At 40.1% G+C, this 15958-nt stretch overlaps 2 protein-coding genes across 5 annotated transcripts in view; one reads left to right on the plus strand and one right to left on the minus strand.

Moving 5' to 3' along the window:
- Window positions 1-1171: 1171 nt before the first annotated feature.
- znf148 (zinc finger protein 148) lies at window positions 1172-9683 on the minus strand. 2 transcript variants are annotated; one of them, XM_015035016.1, is made up of 7 exons: window positions 9468-9683; window positions 7098-7470; window positions 5391-5516; window positions 5159-5282; window positions 4383-4466; window positions 4182-4300; window positions 1172-3459 (listed from the first exon to the last, which is right to left on the minus strand). In XM_015035016.1, the coding sequence occupies exons 2-7, from the start codon at window positions 7452-7454 to the stop codon at window positions 1819-1821; spliced, it is 2451 nt and encodes an 816-aa protein (XP_014890502.1). In that variant the 5' UTR covers window positions 7455-7470; window positions 9468-9683; the 3' UTR covers window positions 1172-1818. The 2 variants fall into 2 exon arrangements, with proteins under 2 accessions (XP_014890502.1, XP_014890511.1); XM_015035025.1 differs by lacking the exon at window positions 9468-9683 and adding an exon at window positions 8391-8552.
- A 1002-nt stretch (window positions 9684-10685) lies between these two features.
- The window catches only part of LOC106949052 (dehydrogenase/reductase SDR family member on chromosome X-like), a 38579-nt gene continuing 33306 nt past the window's right edge, over window positions 10686-15958 (plus strand). The window contains exon 1 of one of the 3 annotated variants that reach the window (XM_015035044.1): window positions 10686-11409. The gene's annotated coding sequence lies outside the window, so the exon portion shown is untranslated. The remainder of the gene's footprint in view (window positions 11410-15958) is intronic. The other 2 variants (XM_015035037.1, XM_015035055.1) reach the window with 2 other exon arrangements.

Genomic DNA, 15958 nt, shown 5'->3' on the forward strand with positions numbered 1-15958 from the left:
TGAAATAGGGCACAAGCATACAATCAGTTCTGTACCATTAGTTACACACATCCATGCAAGGTGAGAATAAAGTGACTTAAACATAAAGAATGATTGTGCTGTTGTGATTATTTCAAGAGCTAGAATAAAGATTTTTTTTTTTGACAAACACCAAAGGGAGGTAGGTAAGGAAGAAAACAAGAGGCATACATTTATTACAGCTATACAGCAATCAGCCATAATATTATGTTCCCCAAGAGCTTACAAGGGTAACAGAATATATATCTAGTTACAGTAAAACACAGGCGCATCTCAGTAAAGTAGGAGATAATTTTGAAGTTAATTTATTTAAGTAATTCAGTTCATCTGAAAGTTGAGTGGAAGAGAAAGAGATTAGTAGAAAAACGTTCACAGGCAGCAGGGATAAGTGCAGTCGAAAGAAGATCGTAAGGCAAGGCCACTGGTGCCGCCATATCAAAACAGTAATTCAGGCAAAATTATTAGGGATTCATGATAAATCAGCAGAAACATCAGTATCAGTTAATATTAGCCATTCTTGCCACATCGGCATCAGTCCAATAAATAAAAATGGGGCAAATTTAATAACCCATACTTATTTCCATATCGCTGCCAATTGTTTCTGGATGAAGTTGGTCATATAGTAGTGGAGTCATTTTTTTTCAAGGTGTTGAAAGTTTAGCGAAATATAGATATATATAAATAAAAGATTGGCTATTGGTCATAGCAGCAATGTAAATATTGGATATCAGCTCGTTTTCATTTCAGTGTATCCCTAGAAATTATAATGGATGGATTGGTGTATAACCGGTGACCGTGGCTCTGTGGGAAGAGTAGTTGTCCTCTGATCAGAAGGTTGTAGGTTCGATTCCAGCTTCCTCCTGCCACATGTCGACGTGCCCCTGGGCAAGGCACTTAACCGATCTGGGTATCGGTGTATAAATGTGTGCGAATGGGTGAATGTGACTCTAGTGTAAAGTGCTTTGAGTGGTCAAAAATGATTGGAAAAAGCACTATATAAGTTCAGTCCATTTACCATAACTGGGGACAAAAGCGGAACCAATAATGTATCGGGTGTATATACTGTACTTCTAATCCTTTTCTTTTAGATTAGCTTTATGTAAAACTTTTTTTTTTTTTTGGAAAAAACTTAATTTGGGATTTTCAAATTACACAGAAACACCTAAAATTCTTCAGTCACAAATAATTTACTTATGAGTTTCAGTTTTTGAACTGAATTACAGAGGTCAATTAACTTTTCAGCTATAATTTTAACGATATTGAGATGCACCAGTGTGTTGCTAAATATTCCTCCACCAGAAGAAGACAAGTGATCTGAGGTATGCAGGGCAGGGTCCACGAAAAACACCCAACAATCAATGGAGCATCAAGGGTCTATCGTCTGGAAGTCATAATTTAATGGCTGATTGGTGTGTAAAAAGTGGAAATATTGCATTAAGCAGCAAGAGTGAGTTGATTATTTTTCAAGCAAGGCAAACCGACACTCCCATTAAACATAAACTCTCTGGCAGCAAAGATATGAGAATAATTACACTTTGGTCACTTAACCTCCTAGTGTACATTCCAGAACAAGAACTGCTTTGAATCCAATAGAGAAATGCTTTTTATACCGTAGTATGATTTCATGAGTTATTATTATTATTAGTATCTTATGAGAGGTTTGAGTACAAACAAAACATGACTATTTTTCAAACCGCTTTAAGAAAACATGATTGTGTTGTGAATAGTTTTGGCAAAACAAGACAGATGAAATAAAGTGCTGCTAAAATTAACAAATAAATTCTTTCCCTGTTTTTTCCTTCAGCCAAAAGATTCGCTGGTTGAAACATCAGGGGATGAGTTCAATTGAACCCTGGTCTCAGTGACTCGAACTAAAGGGAACTCGGAGAAGTCCGCGCCGTGTCCTCTGACGCTTACTTGTCCGTTGGTGACCGTGAACTGCGAGGACGATGCGGCTCTCGTCGCCTGGAAATGAGACTTGAAGTTCTGATCAAAGGAGTTGATCTGGAACGTCTGCAGTATCCCCTGCGTAGAGTCAGACTTCTTCGAGGGCGAGACCTGCTCCAGGAAGTCCTCATCAGCTGGAGACACCGCCGAGGGCGGAGTCGTCTCGTCACCTGAAAATGAAAACGAGTGCTGGGAGTCTCCGACCAATAATGCGAAGTGAGGCTTTTCCAAAGTGGACCGCAACGGAGAGCTCATCCCTGATTTGAACCTGCTGGGTGAGGAGAACTGTTTCTCGTTAGAGAACAAAGGTTGTCCGGCTAACGTGGGGTTTTCAGAGACCAAGCTGAGGCTCTGGCTCGTTAAGTAGCTGTCGTTCTGACTGGTCCTCTCCAGAGCCTGTTGGAGAAATTTGGAGTATTCCTGCAGGAGGCTGACCTTCTCTGTAGGCGGCTGAGCCTGGGCACCAGAGGATCCGATGCTCTCCACAGGGCTACTGTCCGAAACATCAGAGGAGTTTATAGATATGCTCGAAGTCACTTCTGTATCAGCGACACTGAAGGAAATGTCTGATTGCCCATTAGCTTTGGTAGAGTAGTGCTCCAGCAGCGTTTGAAGAACCTCATCAGGGAAAACGTTTTTCTCATGAGCTGCCTTTATCTCTGCGTTGATGGGCTGGGGCTCCAGGATGGTGGCGGGGACAGTTTCATCTATGACGGTTGACACCACGGTTTGCGTAACAGACGGCTGAGAGGACATGGCGCTCGTGTTGAGCCCGTAGTCCCGGCTGTTGTTGGCCATTGCGGCGTGAAGGTAACGCTTCTTTTTGAGAAACTGCATGGCGTCGTCATAGTTTGTGCTACTTGTCGCCGGTTTAGTCGTTCCTCCTTGAAGAGTTTCGACTGATTCCAGGTCAGCGTTGCTCTCGACGTCTAAAAGGCCCTGCTTGTCCACAATTTCAAAGGTGTACTGTGCTACCTTATCGGCTTCCTCATAGGAGGACAGCGAGGAAGACAAGCAGGGAGGGGTTTGCTCTCTGGGCTGTTTAAGGCTCCTCTTGGGGACTTTCTTCAGGACTATTTTTGGAGGGGTTGTGTCCTCTGATGATACGTCGTCATCTTCGTGTTGGCTGGCTGTTTCCTCAGGAAGTTCCACTGAGTAGTCAGGAATCACATACTCATGTTTGACCTTGGATGATACAGCAAATATACATGGAGTTTCGATTTTATCCCGACTCTGGCCTTCCTTCGCTTCTGTTTCTTCGACAGCAAAAGTGTGCCCTTCTGTCAGGACCGTGATGCAAGAGCCTGAGCTCTTTTCTGCACATTTTTGGCGCTTTTTCTTGGGTAGAGAGCACTCTTTGGAAAGGAAGGGAGACCCTGAAGAATCTGTATCATGCAAAGGTCCGATTTTACCAGCGGTCTTGTTTGTTTTCCTCTCTCTGTTTTCATGACACATTCGCCTGTGTTTTAAAACCCGGTCTGTTCTGGAGAAGTACTGTGGACAGAAAACAGTAAGAAATTTTAAGTAAGATTTCTTAAAAAAACAAAAAACAAAACAAAACAAAACAAAAAACTTCCTGCTGTTGCAGTACAAACACTGTTTTTACAAATATACCAAACTGTACCGTTTTAAACATTTAAATACAACAAACAGATTTTTTTAAATTTCATCAGATTATTCTACAATAAATCCAGACTTCTAAAAATACCACTTATTTGTGATTCCTTTATTTAGTTTGTTTAGTTTGGAAACAAAGAAAATAGGATAAAACCTTATGATGGAACCAGACTAAAGTTACGAACCACAAGTTGAGTTAAAAATCCCTACCAAAGAGGATCTATGGATCAAAAGATGAACAAAATGCCCTCAGTTGTCTTTAATGATTAAATAAATAGTATAATAAATAAATAATTAAATAAATCATAAATAAATAAATAAATAGTCATGTCAGAGTTCTGCAACAATCAATTAGTTGGGGGACAAAACTCAAGTTCTGATGTGGAAAATCAATGATCAATGGTTTTATTTGCATATAAATCAATATAAAAAACTGATTTGCATCTTTAAGATCCATCTCATGTTTGAAAAATAATCAAGACTCCTATGAACCCAGGTAGGAAATACTGAACTGCAGCTTTGGAAGTTCTCTATAGATAAATGTACAACTTCACTCTGTTTAAAATGAGTTAGTTTTCATTCACACAGCAGGACTGTACCTGGTGACAGTAGTCACACTGGTAGGGTTTCTCTCCACTGTGAGTTCTCTTATGTCTCTCCATGTGGTACTTCTGGATAAACCTCATCCCACACTCATCACAACGGAAAGGCTTCTCACCTGAAGAAAAACATAAAAAAAGGTGACGACCGAGGGAAGACAGAATCCTTATCAGTGTTTATTTTAACAATCTGTTGCTCACCAGTGTGGATCTTCTCGTGTCTCTGCAGTAGATACTTCTGAATGAAACGCATGTCGCACTGGCTGCACTGAAATGGCTTCTCACCTACACATTTAGGAACAAAAATGATATAAATAGTGACACCAGGAGCAAAGTATGTTTGAACTTATATGTGAAACACTATCCACCCTATTCCTGGATTGATTTGGCATTTTAAAAATGACAGAGCAAAATGGTGGAGTTTGACTCTTTCAAACGGTTTTGCAGCATTTTATTCATTAGTAGCTGGACAGGAAGAAGCAGAGAGAGAGAGAAGGAAAAGACATGCAGATCGATCACTGAGCCATGTGGCGCCCCCATGAGTCTAACTATTTTGAAGTTATAATTTTATGTGTTAAAAGTTGAGAATGAGTTGACAGGATGTCATGCACTGCTAAATGATCGCTTATCATAAAAAGGAGGCAAGAATCTTACTTGTTATTTCTGAAACTTTAGCTCATGCCTGATCTGCTGTCAGCACTATGTTATTAAAAAGGTTCCAGTGCAAGTAGTAAAGACTAGCCATAGGCTTGTGAATATCCACAAAAGAACATGGTGCGTGATGATTATTGTAAATAGATGAAAAAAAAAAAAAAAAACATCTGAAAAGCTACCCAGTTACTTTAAAACCATCCCAAAACAAGACGCATTCCAGCTGCTGCTACGCCAGAAGGTGCAAAACTCTACCATCACTGTCAGGGCTGCGCTGGATAACAATGTGAAACTTTAAAGAAATATTCAGTAAAAGTCATTTGTACCCGTATGAATGAAGACATGTCTCTGCAAATGGTAATTGGTTCTGAATGCAGCGTTGCAGTGAACACAAACGTGACACTTTGGGTTAGGTACAGCCACAGATCCATCGTCATTCATGCCGAGGATCTACAATAGCGAAAAGATCAAAGAAGAGATGTTTTATTTTCATTCAAACTTTCAACAATAAAAAGCTAAATAAACTGAAGCCATTTGTTGAGGGGAACTCATTTGTACCTTCGCCGGGGAGCGCTGCTTCCTCTTTTTCTTCTTGGGGTACGCAGTCATGTCCTTAATTGCCTTTTTGTCCTTCTTTATATGGACTGCAGGGTCAGACAGCTTCAGCTCCTGCTTGATGCTCAGCTGGAAAAGCGGGACCATACATAGTCAAGACATTTAATATGGCACATGACCTACTTTATGGGCTACCAGGCAGGCTGGCGGTTTATACAGGTCTGGCAGGTGGAAACGGGCAAAACAAAGAAAAGGACACCTCAACATGAGGAAGCCTCAGGCACTGCAGTCGAGAGGGCAACCTGGAGTCACCGTCCACATGAAGAGAAATTACATGGCAGCTGGCCTTGGAGGACATTTGCACATTTTGTGAGTGGCTGAAGACTTGTCACAAGTTGGTCAAAGGTTCATGTCGGTTTATGAGCTTCTGCAGAATATTTTAATACTTTGTTTATCTTCAGTGCAGCGGAGAAGAAGGTCTTCTCCGCTGCACGTCTTCTCTTTGGCGTTATGAATGAAACGCTTTATTTCGTGCCATCTAATACAGGGTTTTGACCTCATGCTCCAAAAACAAACTTACGCATACCAAAGATATCAACATGGGAGATATCTGCTAAACGCCAACTTCGCAGGAGGAGCACTAGATAGAGTTTGAAAATATTATTCAGTCGTCACTGCGGGGGAGGAATCAAAGGGAAGGAGTCCAGAATGCAGTTAGATAGCAGACAAAAAGCATCACAAAATTGGCCTCAGATTATTTCGTACAGAAATGAAAAGATAAGAAAAATAACTCCATATTTTGTGGAAATGAGTAACCAGAGGATTTTCATTGAACTGGCATCTTGTTGAACCACAGAGTGCAGAAGTGAGGGAAAAAAATGACTCCTGTTGCAGATTTTCAGTATTAAACTACAACAATTCCTCCATATAACTTACATATAGTCATTCCAAACTTCTTTGAATGGTATATCAGTGACAAATATTTACAGTTATTTTTGCAAACAGAATCTTGTGTTAAGGCTGCTAGTTTATGAAGCGCAACAAAGTAGAACATAGGGAGTTCTGTTCAATATTACAACCCAATGTTTTCAATACTTAGTGATAATTGCACAGTGGTTACACTGCGAAACACAAATAGCATCCTTCTAAAAGCAAAGGAAATGGAAAGATTTAAAGATTTATAACTGCTAAAGTCTGACGAACGTGTCTTAAAGGATAAACTTTCTCACAACTCGACTTGTCCGATTTAAAATCGGTTCTAGATGCGTAATCATGGAACGATGTAATGATTTAGTTTGTGTCTTGTAACATAAAATGCACCAGACAGTTTAAGTCTCGAAAAATGTTTTGATAAGAAATTCTGAAAGCAGATTTCCACACTAACATTTTCATTTGGGTTATCTGGTTTTAAGAATCTAAAAGATGGATTTGAATCATGAGTCAAAGGGTTTACATTCTGAATCTGCAAACAAAAATACTATTTACTCTGTGTACAATTTAGTTAACAGCATATATAAACTATCCTGGACTTTGTGCTGCCAAAGAAATGAAACAAAATTTAGGAAATATTCACCCAATAAGAAATATTAAACACTCTCCCCTCCATAAAAACTCAACTCGTCTGGGACCAATTTCTGGTTCCGACAGACAGCGAGATCTACAACTACATGCCGATCCAAGTAAACCACTAAAAAAAAAAAATTTACTCACTGGCATCTGAAGTGAAAACGGCAGCTTATTGGTGAGTTTCAGGGGGAAATGCACTCCAACCTCGCCCCCTGCCTCCTCTTCTAGTCCTTCTGCACCGTTCTTTGTCAGCTCCTCCTGCATCATCAGCTGTTCTGGAGGGACCAGGTCGTGAGTAACCAGCGAACTTCCAGTCAAGTCCTCATCATCGTCGTCGTCATCGTCATCCTCAGCCAAAAGAGGCTGGTTTGCCAGCGATCGCTCCCCGAGGGTCATCACCACCAGTCCTCCCCCCGCGCCCAGACACACTCTCCCGCCTCCATCTATTCCTCCGCCGCTGCACTTCAGCAGCATCCCATCCAACTTGTCCTCAGAGTTCATCTTACATCGAGTACTCCTATAGTCAGTAAAATGAGCCGTTAGAACGAGATCAGGTCAAAATTCGAACATAATGAAACCAAAATGAAAACACTTGAAGGCCACCAGACAGAAAAGACCCAGGTCACTAACACAGCTCAGATGTTAGTTTTCAATTCTTTCACAAAGTATAAACTGATCGCTTTGATGGTCATATTGTGATCATTATGTTACATTTAAATCTACAGTGATCATATAAATATTGGAAATAAGAAAAACAAACAGGTAGTTGCTCGGGTATGACGTTTGTTGCTTCATACTGGAATTTTGTATTCCACATAGAGTATTGTTCTGTATGTGGAATGCTGTAAATATTCCACATACAGTAATAAAAAAGGCTCCAAAAATTGTCTCCACCTTGGAATACATATGATCGCACAAAGTCAGATACCTTAATGTCAACAATGTCTGTTTCTAGGAAAGTGTGAACTTTTGTAACTAGGTCAGCCATTACTTCTCTAATCTTATCTTAAAAACAAACCCTACGGTGAAAGCAACTGGAAAACACAGAAAGTCAACTCTGAAAGATGAGAATTTATTAACTTAATATGCAGAAACAGATTTTTTAGCTATTCTGATAGCAAACATGCTTAACTAGAATATATCTGTTCAATGACAGTAATTGAAAGTCGATATAAATAGCATGAGATTCCTACATTATTACATCTTACTGAACTGGTGGAGCAGCTTGAAATTTCAACACAAGGTCTCATAAAAAAAAACAAAACACAACAAGTAGCGTTAGCAACGGCTTGAATTCAGCTCCGTAAGGCTTAGCTAACGTAGCATTTGTGAATGTTACCAGGGGTTTTGCAGGACTACAGCGAATGGACACAGGCACGGGAGAAAATTTCAGCCACGACAATAAAAGACAACTGCAGTCAATGTAAACACACTCACTGTGTCACTCAGGTTAAATGGCCTGAGACCCCAGTTAGCCAACTAGCTCACCGCGCTCATCAAATCTGCTACATTGCACTGGTGCGACCAGCTACAGAAACAACAGGAAGAGGGCGACCTCCTCTTCAAAATAGAAGCACTTTTTCCACTTCCTCCGAGGAGAGCTGTGGTTATTTCTTTTTTCTGCAGACCCTCCAGAAAAAAGAGGGTCTGCAGAAAACTGCATTTACCCCCCTCCCCAAAGCTTCTAAAATTCTAATTTTTTATTTTTGCAATAGACGTAAAAATAAACCCAATTTTCAGATCATTCTACCATATGGCACCTTTCCATAAAACAAAAATCTAAACATTATACATGGACAATATATTACAACTTAAAGACTCAGATTTCGTTACTTAAAAGTATGGGGAAATGTAAAAGACATTCATTTAGAAATAATTTTTAAACCACTTGTAAATGCGAAAAAAAAAGAAAAAAAAATTGGATATTGTGCTGCATATTTCCAAATACCACAACCCCCCCGCCCCCCCAAAAAAGAAAATTGGCATATTTAAATATTTAATATGCTAATTGGTTTATAAAGCACTTAAAACATCAAAATAAAGATGTTTATTTGCGCATACATTCACATATAGAAATGTTAAAATCCGTTTAAAAGCGCGCCGTCGTGCGACTTTTAATCTGAATAATGTAACAGGAAAAGACATTCTGCTTTGAAAGACTTGGCATCTTTCTGGCCTGTTTGAAGCTAAGTAAATAGCCGCTAGCATTGAAAGCAGTTTGTTAATCTTACTGTAATTTCGTGTAATTATCCTAATACTAACTGCGCCCTCACATATCTGGCGTTTTATGCAACTCTTAGCCGACAGTGTGCGACACATTAGTTAAATACTTCCCCTACACTAAGCAGCAGAGATTGGCTTCTCCATAGCTCCCCTTCACTTGATACGATATTTCCTGCTAGCAAAGCTAGCATTTGCTAGCTCGCCACTACGACAGACAAACAGGCTTATTAATAAATACCAAACTTTCATATACGACATGCCAACCCTTAGTACTGTAATATTTATACTCACCTCTGTGCGTTAAAGCCGTTTAACTGTCATCACTGTTGGGCACAACTCCAAAGGACTACACGGAATAATCTTTCACACCATCCCGTTTGATGAAGACATGGATGATGGCTATTTGTCGCCATCTAGTGGAGGATAGTGGTTCGTGCACTCATTATGCTGTGATCTACCGCGATGTTTTAATTATGTAGACGGGATCACTGGATTGTTATTTCAAGTTTCTATTGGCAGCATTATTTTTCGCCCATGTATGAAATTTGAACTAAACAAAAGACAGAATATTTTTTATCAAAGAAAAGCACCAGAGCAAAGTATGCCAACATGTTTGAAAGTGTTCTGTTTATGTAAGTAACTTATTCGCATGGAACTACAGTTTCTTTACATATATATGTTTTTTTGTTTTTTTTTTTTGCTCAACTCTCAAATGGTTTCAAGCCCCAAACAGGTTACAGGCTTGCCTTATCTTTAGATCCGCCCATCAATTGTGACAGTTTCACTTTCCCTAAAAAGAAAAAAACAAAACAAAAACATCCTCCCAGCGTGATTCTGCCACCACCGTGCTAATGTGGAAGCGTGAAGGTGGAGCATGATTAAATTCTTCGCATTTTGAAACCCATTGGGTTTTGCATGTAAACTTAAATTGTTTAGTTCTGGTCTCAGAGCAGCACCTTCTTCCACATGTTTACTGTGGATAAGCTGCAAATTAGGTTTCTTGTGGATTTCTTCCCAAAACAGTTTTTTTATACACCCTTTTTTTATGGCCAGATTTGTGGAGTGCTCATGATACATGATGCCATTTGTTCTCTAATGTCTAACAAGTATGAATCTGACAAGATTATACTTTATAAAGGAGGTGAAATATATATAAAAAAGGCATGCCACACGTTTTAATGTGTTTGCTGAAAACATTTTTCCCCATTCCATACATTTGTGCATTACTTTGCTTTGACGTAGCACATAGTATTCAAGACCACCTCATCCATATTATAGCGAATTAGAGTTCCCTGACAACGTATTGCGTAACAAATCAGTAAGAACAAAAAGCGCTCAAGTGTAAACTATTTTATTCTAATAAGCATTGAAATTCATCTAATTCTATTTCGGCTGACACCTTTGCTAAAAAAAAAAAAAAAAGCAGATGGGGATGGGAGAGATAAGATGATACCCTGTCACGCCAGCCGTCGCTCTCTCACACACAAACACACACGCACCGACGGCGCTGTGAGGAATACTAATCAACCTGTTTGCCGTCAAGTGCAGCAGGCAGCTCGGTGCGCAACTTTTTCATTCAGCACGCACTAACACGTTTCTGCCAGCGCATCGTTAATAAAACGTGTGTGAAATGTACATTTCTCTTTGACTGAACCGTGAGCTGACTGTTTCCACTTTAGTCTCCTTGCCTCGTTTTTGTTTTATTTATTTTTTTTTTTATGTGAGACAAGCCGCCTGAAAGATTGTATCTAGGAAGAGACAGCTCACTACTAACCCACCTCTAGCGAGGGAAGCCCCCCACGCGTTGCGCGCCTGGATCACCGGGGGTTTACATTTATATATTTATATTCAGGTTCTCTCACCCGGCGGCGCGTGTGCACGCGCGCGGCGCACTTACACGTGTGTGTTCAAAAAGAAGCCCTCGGACTCCGTCCTCAACAGTTGCCACCAGAAGGAGGGAGAGAGAGAGAGAGACGGCAGACTGAGGACCGGACGGACGCCGCTCTGCCCGGCTCTGCTCCTGACATGCAGTCGCTCATTTCTCCGGTGACCAAAGCCATCCTAGTTGCGCTCTTCATCTTCGCCATCCTGCTGATCCTGTATGTGATCCTCTGGTACATCTGTAGGGACGTGGACTGCGACCACGGAATTTGAGGATTCCGTTAAAGCGGGGAAATAACGGGAAATCAACAATGGGGCGCACAGAGGAGCCCAAAGAGTCCTGTCTCATCCCGTAAGTGCGGTTCTTTTTTTTTTTTTTTGCACTTAAGTCGTGCGTAATTTGGGAATAGTTCTATATACGTTTGTGTTTATGTGCACACGCGCATTCCTTTCGCGCGTAATGTGAAAAGGTGAAAAGCAGCGTGCGCCCGGTACCACAGACCTGAGGAGAGCCCCTGATTCCCGCCCCGTTTAACTTGACAGCAGTCATCCATCACGGACGCCTTGTGCAATGGAACACGCTGTTATAGCGGAGAATAAAAGAAAAAAAAAAGAAAGAAAAAAACAAAGGTGCCACAATGTCATGAGGAGGTTATATGTGTGCGGGCTTTTAATCAGAGAAGAAGGTGAAGAGCGCCAGTGACATTGCGGTAAAAGACGTGCGCGTCCCTTAAGGTCAAGAACAACAGTGTTTACCTCGTGTTCCCAGCACCACCACCACCACCACCACCGCCCCCTCCTCCGTTTATATATACCCGCTGCATTAGTTCGTGTTCAGTTCAGCTCGGTCTTTGAGGAATGCTTTCATGCTGGCATCGCACGTCCAACGAGATAACGGGATTATCTCCACCGGTTCCATGTGCGTCTTCTTCCTAATCTGCCTTGTGCCATGTTTTGCGCCCTTATCGCGAATGCTCCGCTAATGCTTTTTTTTTTTTACGCATAGCGCAAATTCATTCCCACTTGACGTCCGTGAGCTTGTTTCGACTCACTGTGGTCAGTCTCACTTGATTCACTTTCAAAACCCGCACCTGTGCACGCAAACAAGCGCACTGCGTTACTGAAAGGGGATTCTCCTCTGTATTACCCCTGAATACGATAGCTTTTGCATAATCCAAATTATACGAGTGGCGTGGATGCCAATTTTCATTTTCTTCAGTCATGATTAGAAAAACGAACTAATTTCGCTCAAATTAAAGTAGAGATTGCAAGGACAAATCAAGGGCATGTTTTCTTTTCTTTCTTTAATTTGAGCATCGTGAGAAGGGATTCAGAGTTGATCTTTTCACCTTTCTCCGAATCTATGGGGCATAAATTCACGCTGCTCCTCTTAATGGAACTAAAGGGAAAATGGGGGGGGGAAAGGATGCCCCAGTCCCCTGTGAAACATCTCTGACTGGTAATTACTGAGTGATAATGACTGGCTGCAGCTCACTCTGTACTTAACCCACTTCAGTTTTTCATGTTAACACCACAAACTCATGAGAGGATTGCAACAGCCAGGCATCTTTCTGTGCCCAAAGGGGCGGCTATGTGTGTGTGTGTGTGTGTGTGTGTGTGTTTGGAGTGTGGGGGGGTGAGGCTTGAACATTTCAAAAAAATGTCTTATTTTGGAGCTTTAAGTGCTTTCCACTCTGAGCTGGATGCAGCCATGAGAAAGAAATCCCGCAGTCTCCCTAAAATGTTAGGAGGACTCTCCTGCCGAGACAAGGAGAATCCTGCTGGACTGGACCACAAAATGATTTTTGCCACACTTGAGTTGGAATGCAACAAGCCGGACTTGCCCCTTTAAAATACACACACGCACACAATGCACACTGATTTGCACGCTGCATAAGTGACTGCCGTGTGCCTATCCAGTAATGACATGATAAGGGAGCAGGGCGGTGTGTGACAACTGCTGCTGCTGCAGCTGTTGCTGTCTATTCTGGTGTCCTGGACAGTTGTCCTAGTGCGTTAAAGAACGAGAGGGGGAAAAAAAAAACCTCTGTTTGGGTGACCATGGATGGCTGTCCAGTTTGTTAAGGAAGAAAGGCAGCATGTGGGAGGGGGTTAAACACTTGACATGCTCCAGAATTACTGATAAAAGTGGAGCAGGAAAGGCTCAGCGGGACTCAGCATTGGAGTCAGCTGTGAGTGTGTGTGTGTGCGTGGGTGTGTGTGAAAGTGTGTAAATGTGCGCGGATTTGTGCCTTTACAGCATCAAATTCACTCGAGTTCATTGAAAATGGTATTCATCATTAAATACGTATGTGGCATGTCAATTATTTGGACACTGTTAACTATTCAACAATCGCTTTAAACTTTTAACATTGAACCGCATAAAGTTGTGTGCAACTTCAAAGTAGAAGGATAATGAAACGTGGTGTTTACATTTTGTATATGAAAATTTGAAAAATGTAGCATTCATTTGTACTTATATGAAAGAAGGTACTTTGTTTATATTGGAACAATTTAAATTTTGTGGCTTACTTGTGAAATTGAACATGTACAGATCACCAGTATTGTACATCCACCTGAATACACCATCCCCACTGGTGGTGACGGCATCATGCTGGGGGCATGCTTTTCTTCAGAGACAGAGAAGGTGGCTATTGAATTGAATGCAAGAAATACAATAAAATGATTTAGATTAAAGCAGGTTCATTTGGTGAATGACCTCGTCAAAATAAAGGAAAAGAAAATCCAAATGAGAACCTGTAACAAGACTTGAAAATTGCTGTTCCCAAAGACTCTTCATCCAATCAGACTGAGCATTTTCCAAAGAGTTTGAGTAAAATTCAACCTCTAGATTTATAAAACTGGCAGGGACCACTTTGACTAGGTCTGTTACAAAAAATCTCAGTAGGTTATATTAAAATATTTGTGCTATTTTGTGATGAGTCTGAATACATTTACAAGGCCCTGGATGCAGTCGGATTCTTTTTTGCCACTTTTGCATATAGTTCTTTTCTTTTTTCATTAATTTGTATCTTGATGGTCTTATCCAAAATGTTGACCAGTTCTGCAGGATTTATTTCATTGGGAAAGGGAATTTTTCCAATATTATTTCCCGTTTTCATGCATTGTAACTTGTAAATGGAGACATTTCTATTTTATTGACCAGTTTTGTATCACAAAACAGTTTAAATGATGTCAACGCTCGGCTGTACAGATGTTTGTTTTAATTCTGATTCATTCCTGCAATGTTGTTGACCAGGTAGATTTTCTTTGGATCTCCACTGACTGGAGAAAGAGCTAACGGGACTACGAGTGTGTGACGGTGCCAGCTGTTGTTGCTGAAGCAAAAAAATTGAGATCTGTGAATACCAGCTACATCTAAAAGTTTTGCTATTATTTCATTTTTGCAAACTTTTTGTTTGTAATGTGGATTTAACGTGATTTCAGGGCACTCTAGAAAAATGCCACATTTTGCAACCAGAAAGAGAAGAAGGAAAGTGACAGCATCTCAGGTTGGAGATTATTGACAGACCTTGAGAAAGTGGTCAGAAGTGAAATAAGATTTGATGGTGTTCAGTTTGTTATAAAACTTTGATATTTGGATGAAGGTTTACATCAAAACCTTCATCCAAAATGGTTTTGATGTAAAAAGCAAAACTCTTAAAAGTATCAAAATAACAACACAAACTGTGTCAAAACAGAAGAGTTTTCTGAGTTTTCTTTGGTACTTACTCTTTTGAATTTATTTGTTTTTGGTTATCTAACTACTTACCATTTAACTTTTGAGAAAGAAAACTCAAAGATTTTTGGAAACCTTCAAACATCAAAGCTGCTTGTTTTTAAGAAATTTGAATTCAAAAGATAACCATGTGTGGACATTTTATTTTCGTTCTTTCTTTTTGTTGTTTTGTTTTTGTGAAAGTTTGCACCTCTGAGACTTTTTTGTTATTCTTCTAGAAATTGGCCTGGATGCAAAACTCCGAGTTGGAAAATGACTACTGTACTTCACCCTTAACACTCTATCCACACTATGAAGTAGAGTGGTGGCAGCATCATGCTCAGGATATGTTTTCCTTTAACAAGAACATGAAAATTGATTGAATGGAAGGGAATGTGATGCGAAGGAAACCTTTAAGAAGGTGCAAAATATTTGAAGACGGGCCAGGGGATCATGTTCCATCAGAGGCACAACACTAAATTTACAGCCAGTGATTAGATTGGATTGTTTAGATCAAATCACATTCATGCCTCGAAGTGGCTGAGGCTTAAATATGAAAGAAAATCTATGGCAAGACTTGAAAAGTGATGTCCACTGATGCTCTCTTTTCAGTCTGGTTGAACTTGAGATGAAAATCTTGAAACTACATGTATATTGAAAGTTGGTCCTACAGAGTAGAGGTTCAAGGCCATACCTTTCAAATTTTTGTAGAAATCTAATTTTATATTTCAATTCCCAATTTTAAAAACAGCTATTACAAGGATTTTTTTTTCCATCAACAATTTGATAAGCTGAAAAATTGATGATAGCAAAAAATAAATAAAACGTTAAACCAGTTTGCTATAACTGTAATTTTGTAGTAAAATCATCCTTTGCGCCATCAATATCAGCATACAACATATGCACACTGATTAAGAAATGCGATAATATTTACAACTTTGATGAAGACACAAAACAACCCCCGGTGTCAGCATTGAGGATCACAAATATCCATGCGTCAGAAAGTTTTTTCTTCTTTTGTCCATTAATTTCTACTAAGTATTTGTAGGTACAAATACTTAAAATCAAACCAAGGTCAAAGAATGACACACAAGAAGATAGAAGTTGTATTTCTAAAAAGGCATAATCGACTTTTATGTGTCACTATTTCCTTTTTCTAGAAAGCTTCTGTTTGGACGTTGTC

This window comes from Poecilia latipinna, unplaced genomic scaffold (assembly GCF_001443285.1).
Source record: "Poecilia latipinna isolate Pla-1442-1.1 unplaced genomic scaffold, P_latipinna-1.0 Scaffold19, whole genome shotgun sequence".
NCBI lineage: Eukaryota > Metazoa > Chordata > Actinopteri > Cyprinodontiformes > Poeciliidae > Poecilia > Poecilia latipinna.

Bases quoted from the DNA above. Each gene is read 5' to 3' on its own strand.
- znf148 (XM_015035016.1), bottom strand. From the start codon at position 7,454: ATGAACTCTGAGGACAAGTTGGATGGGATGCTGCTGAAGTGCAGCGGC. The intron at 5,517-7,097 runs GTGAGTAAATTT...CCGCTTTTCCAG, and splicing joins CGTTTTCACTTCAGATGCCA to CTGAGCATCAAGCAGGAGCT. The intron at 4,301-4,382 runs GTGAGCAACAGA...GTTTTTCTTCAG, and splicing joins ACACGAGAAGATCCACACTG to GTGAGAAGCCTTTCCGTTGT.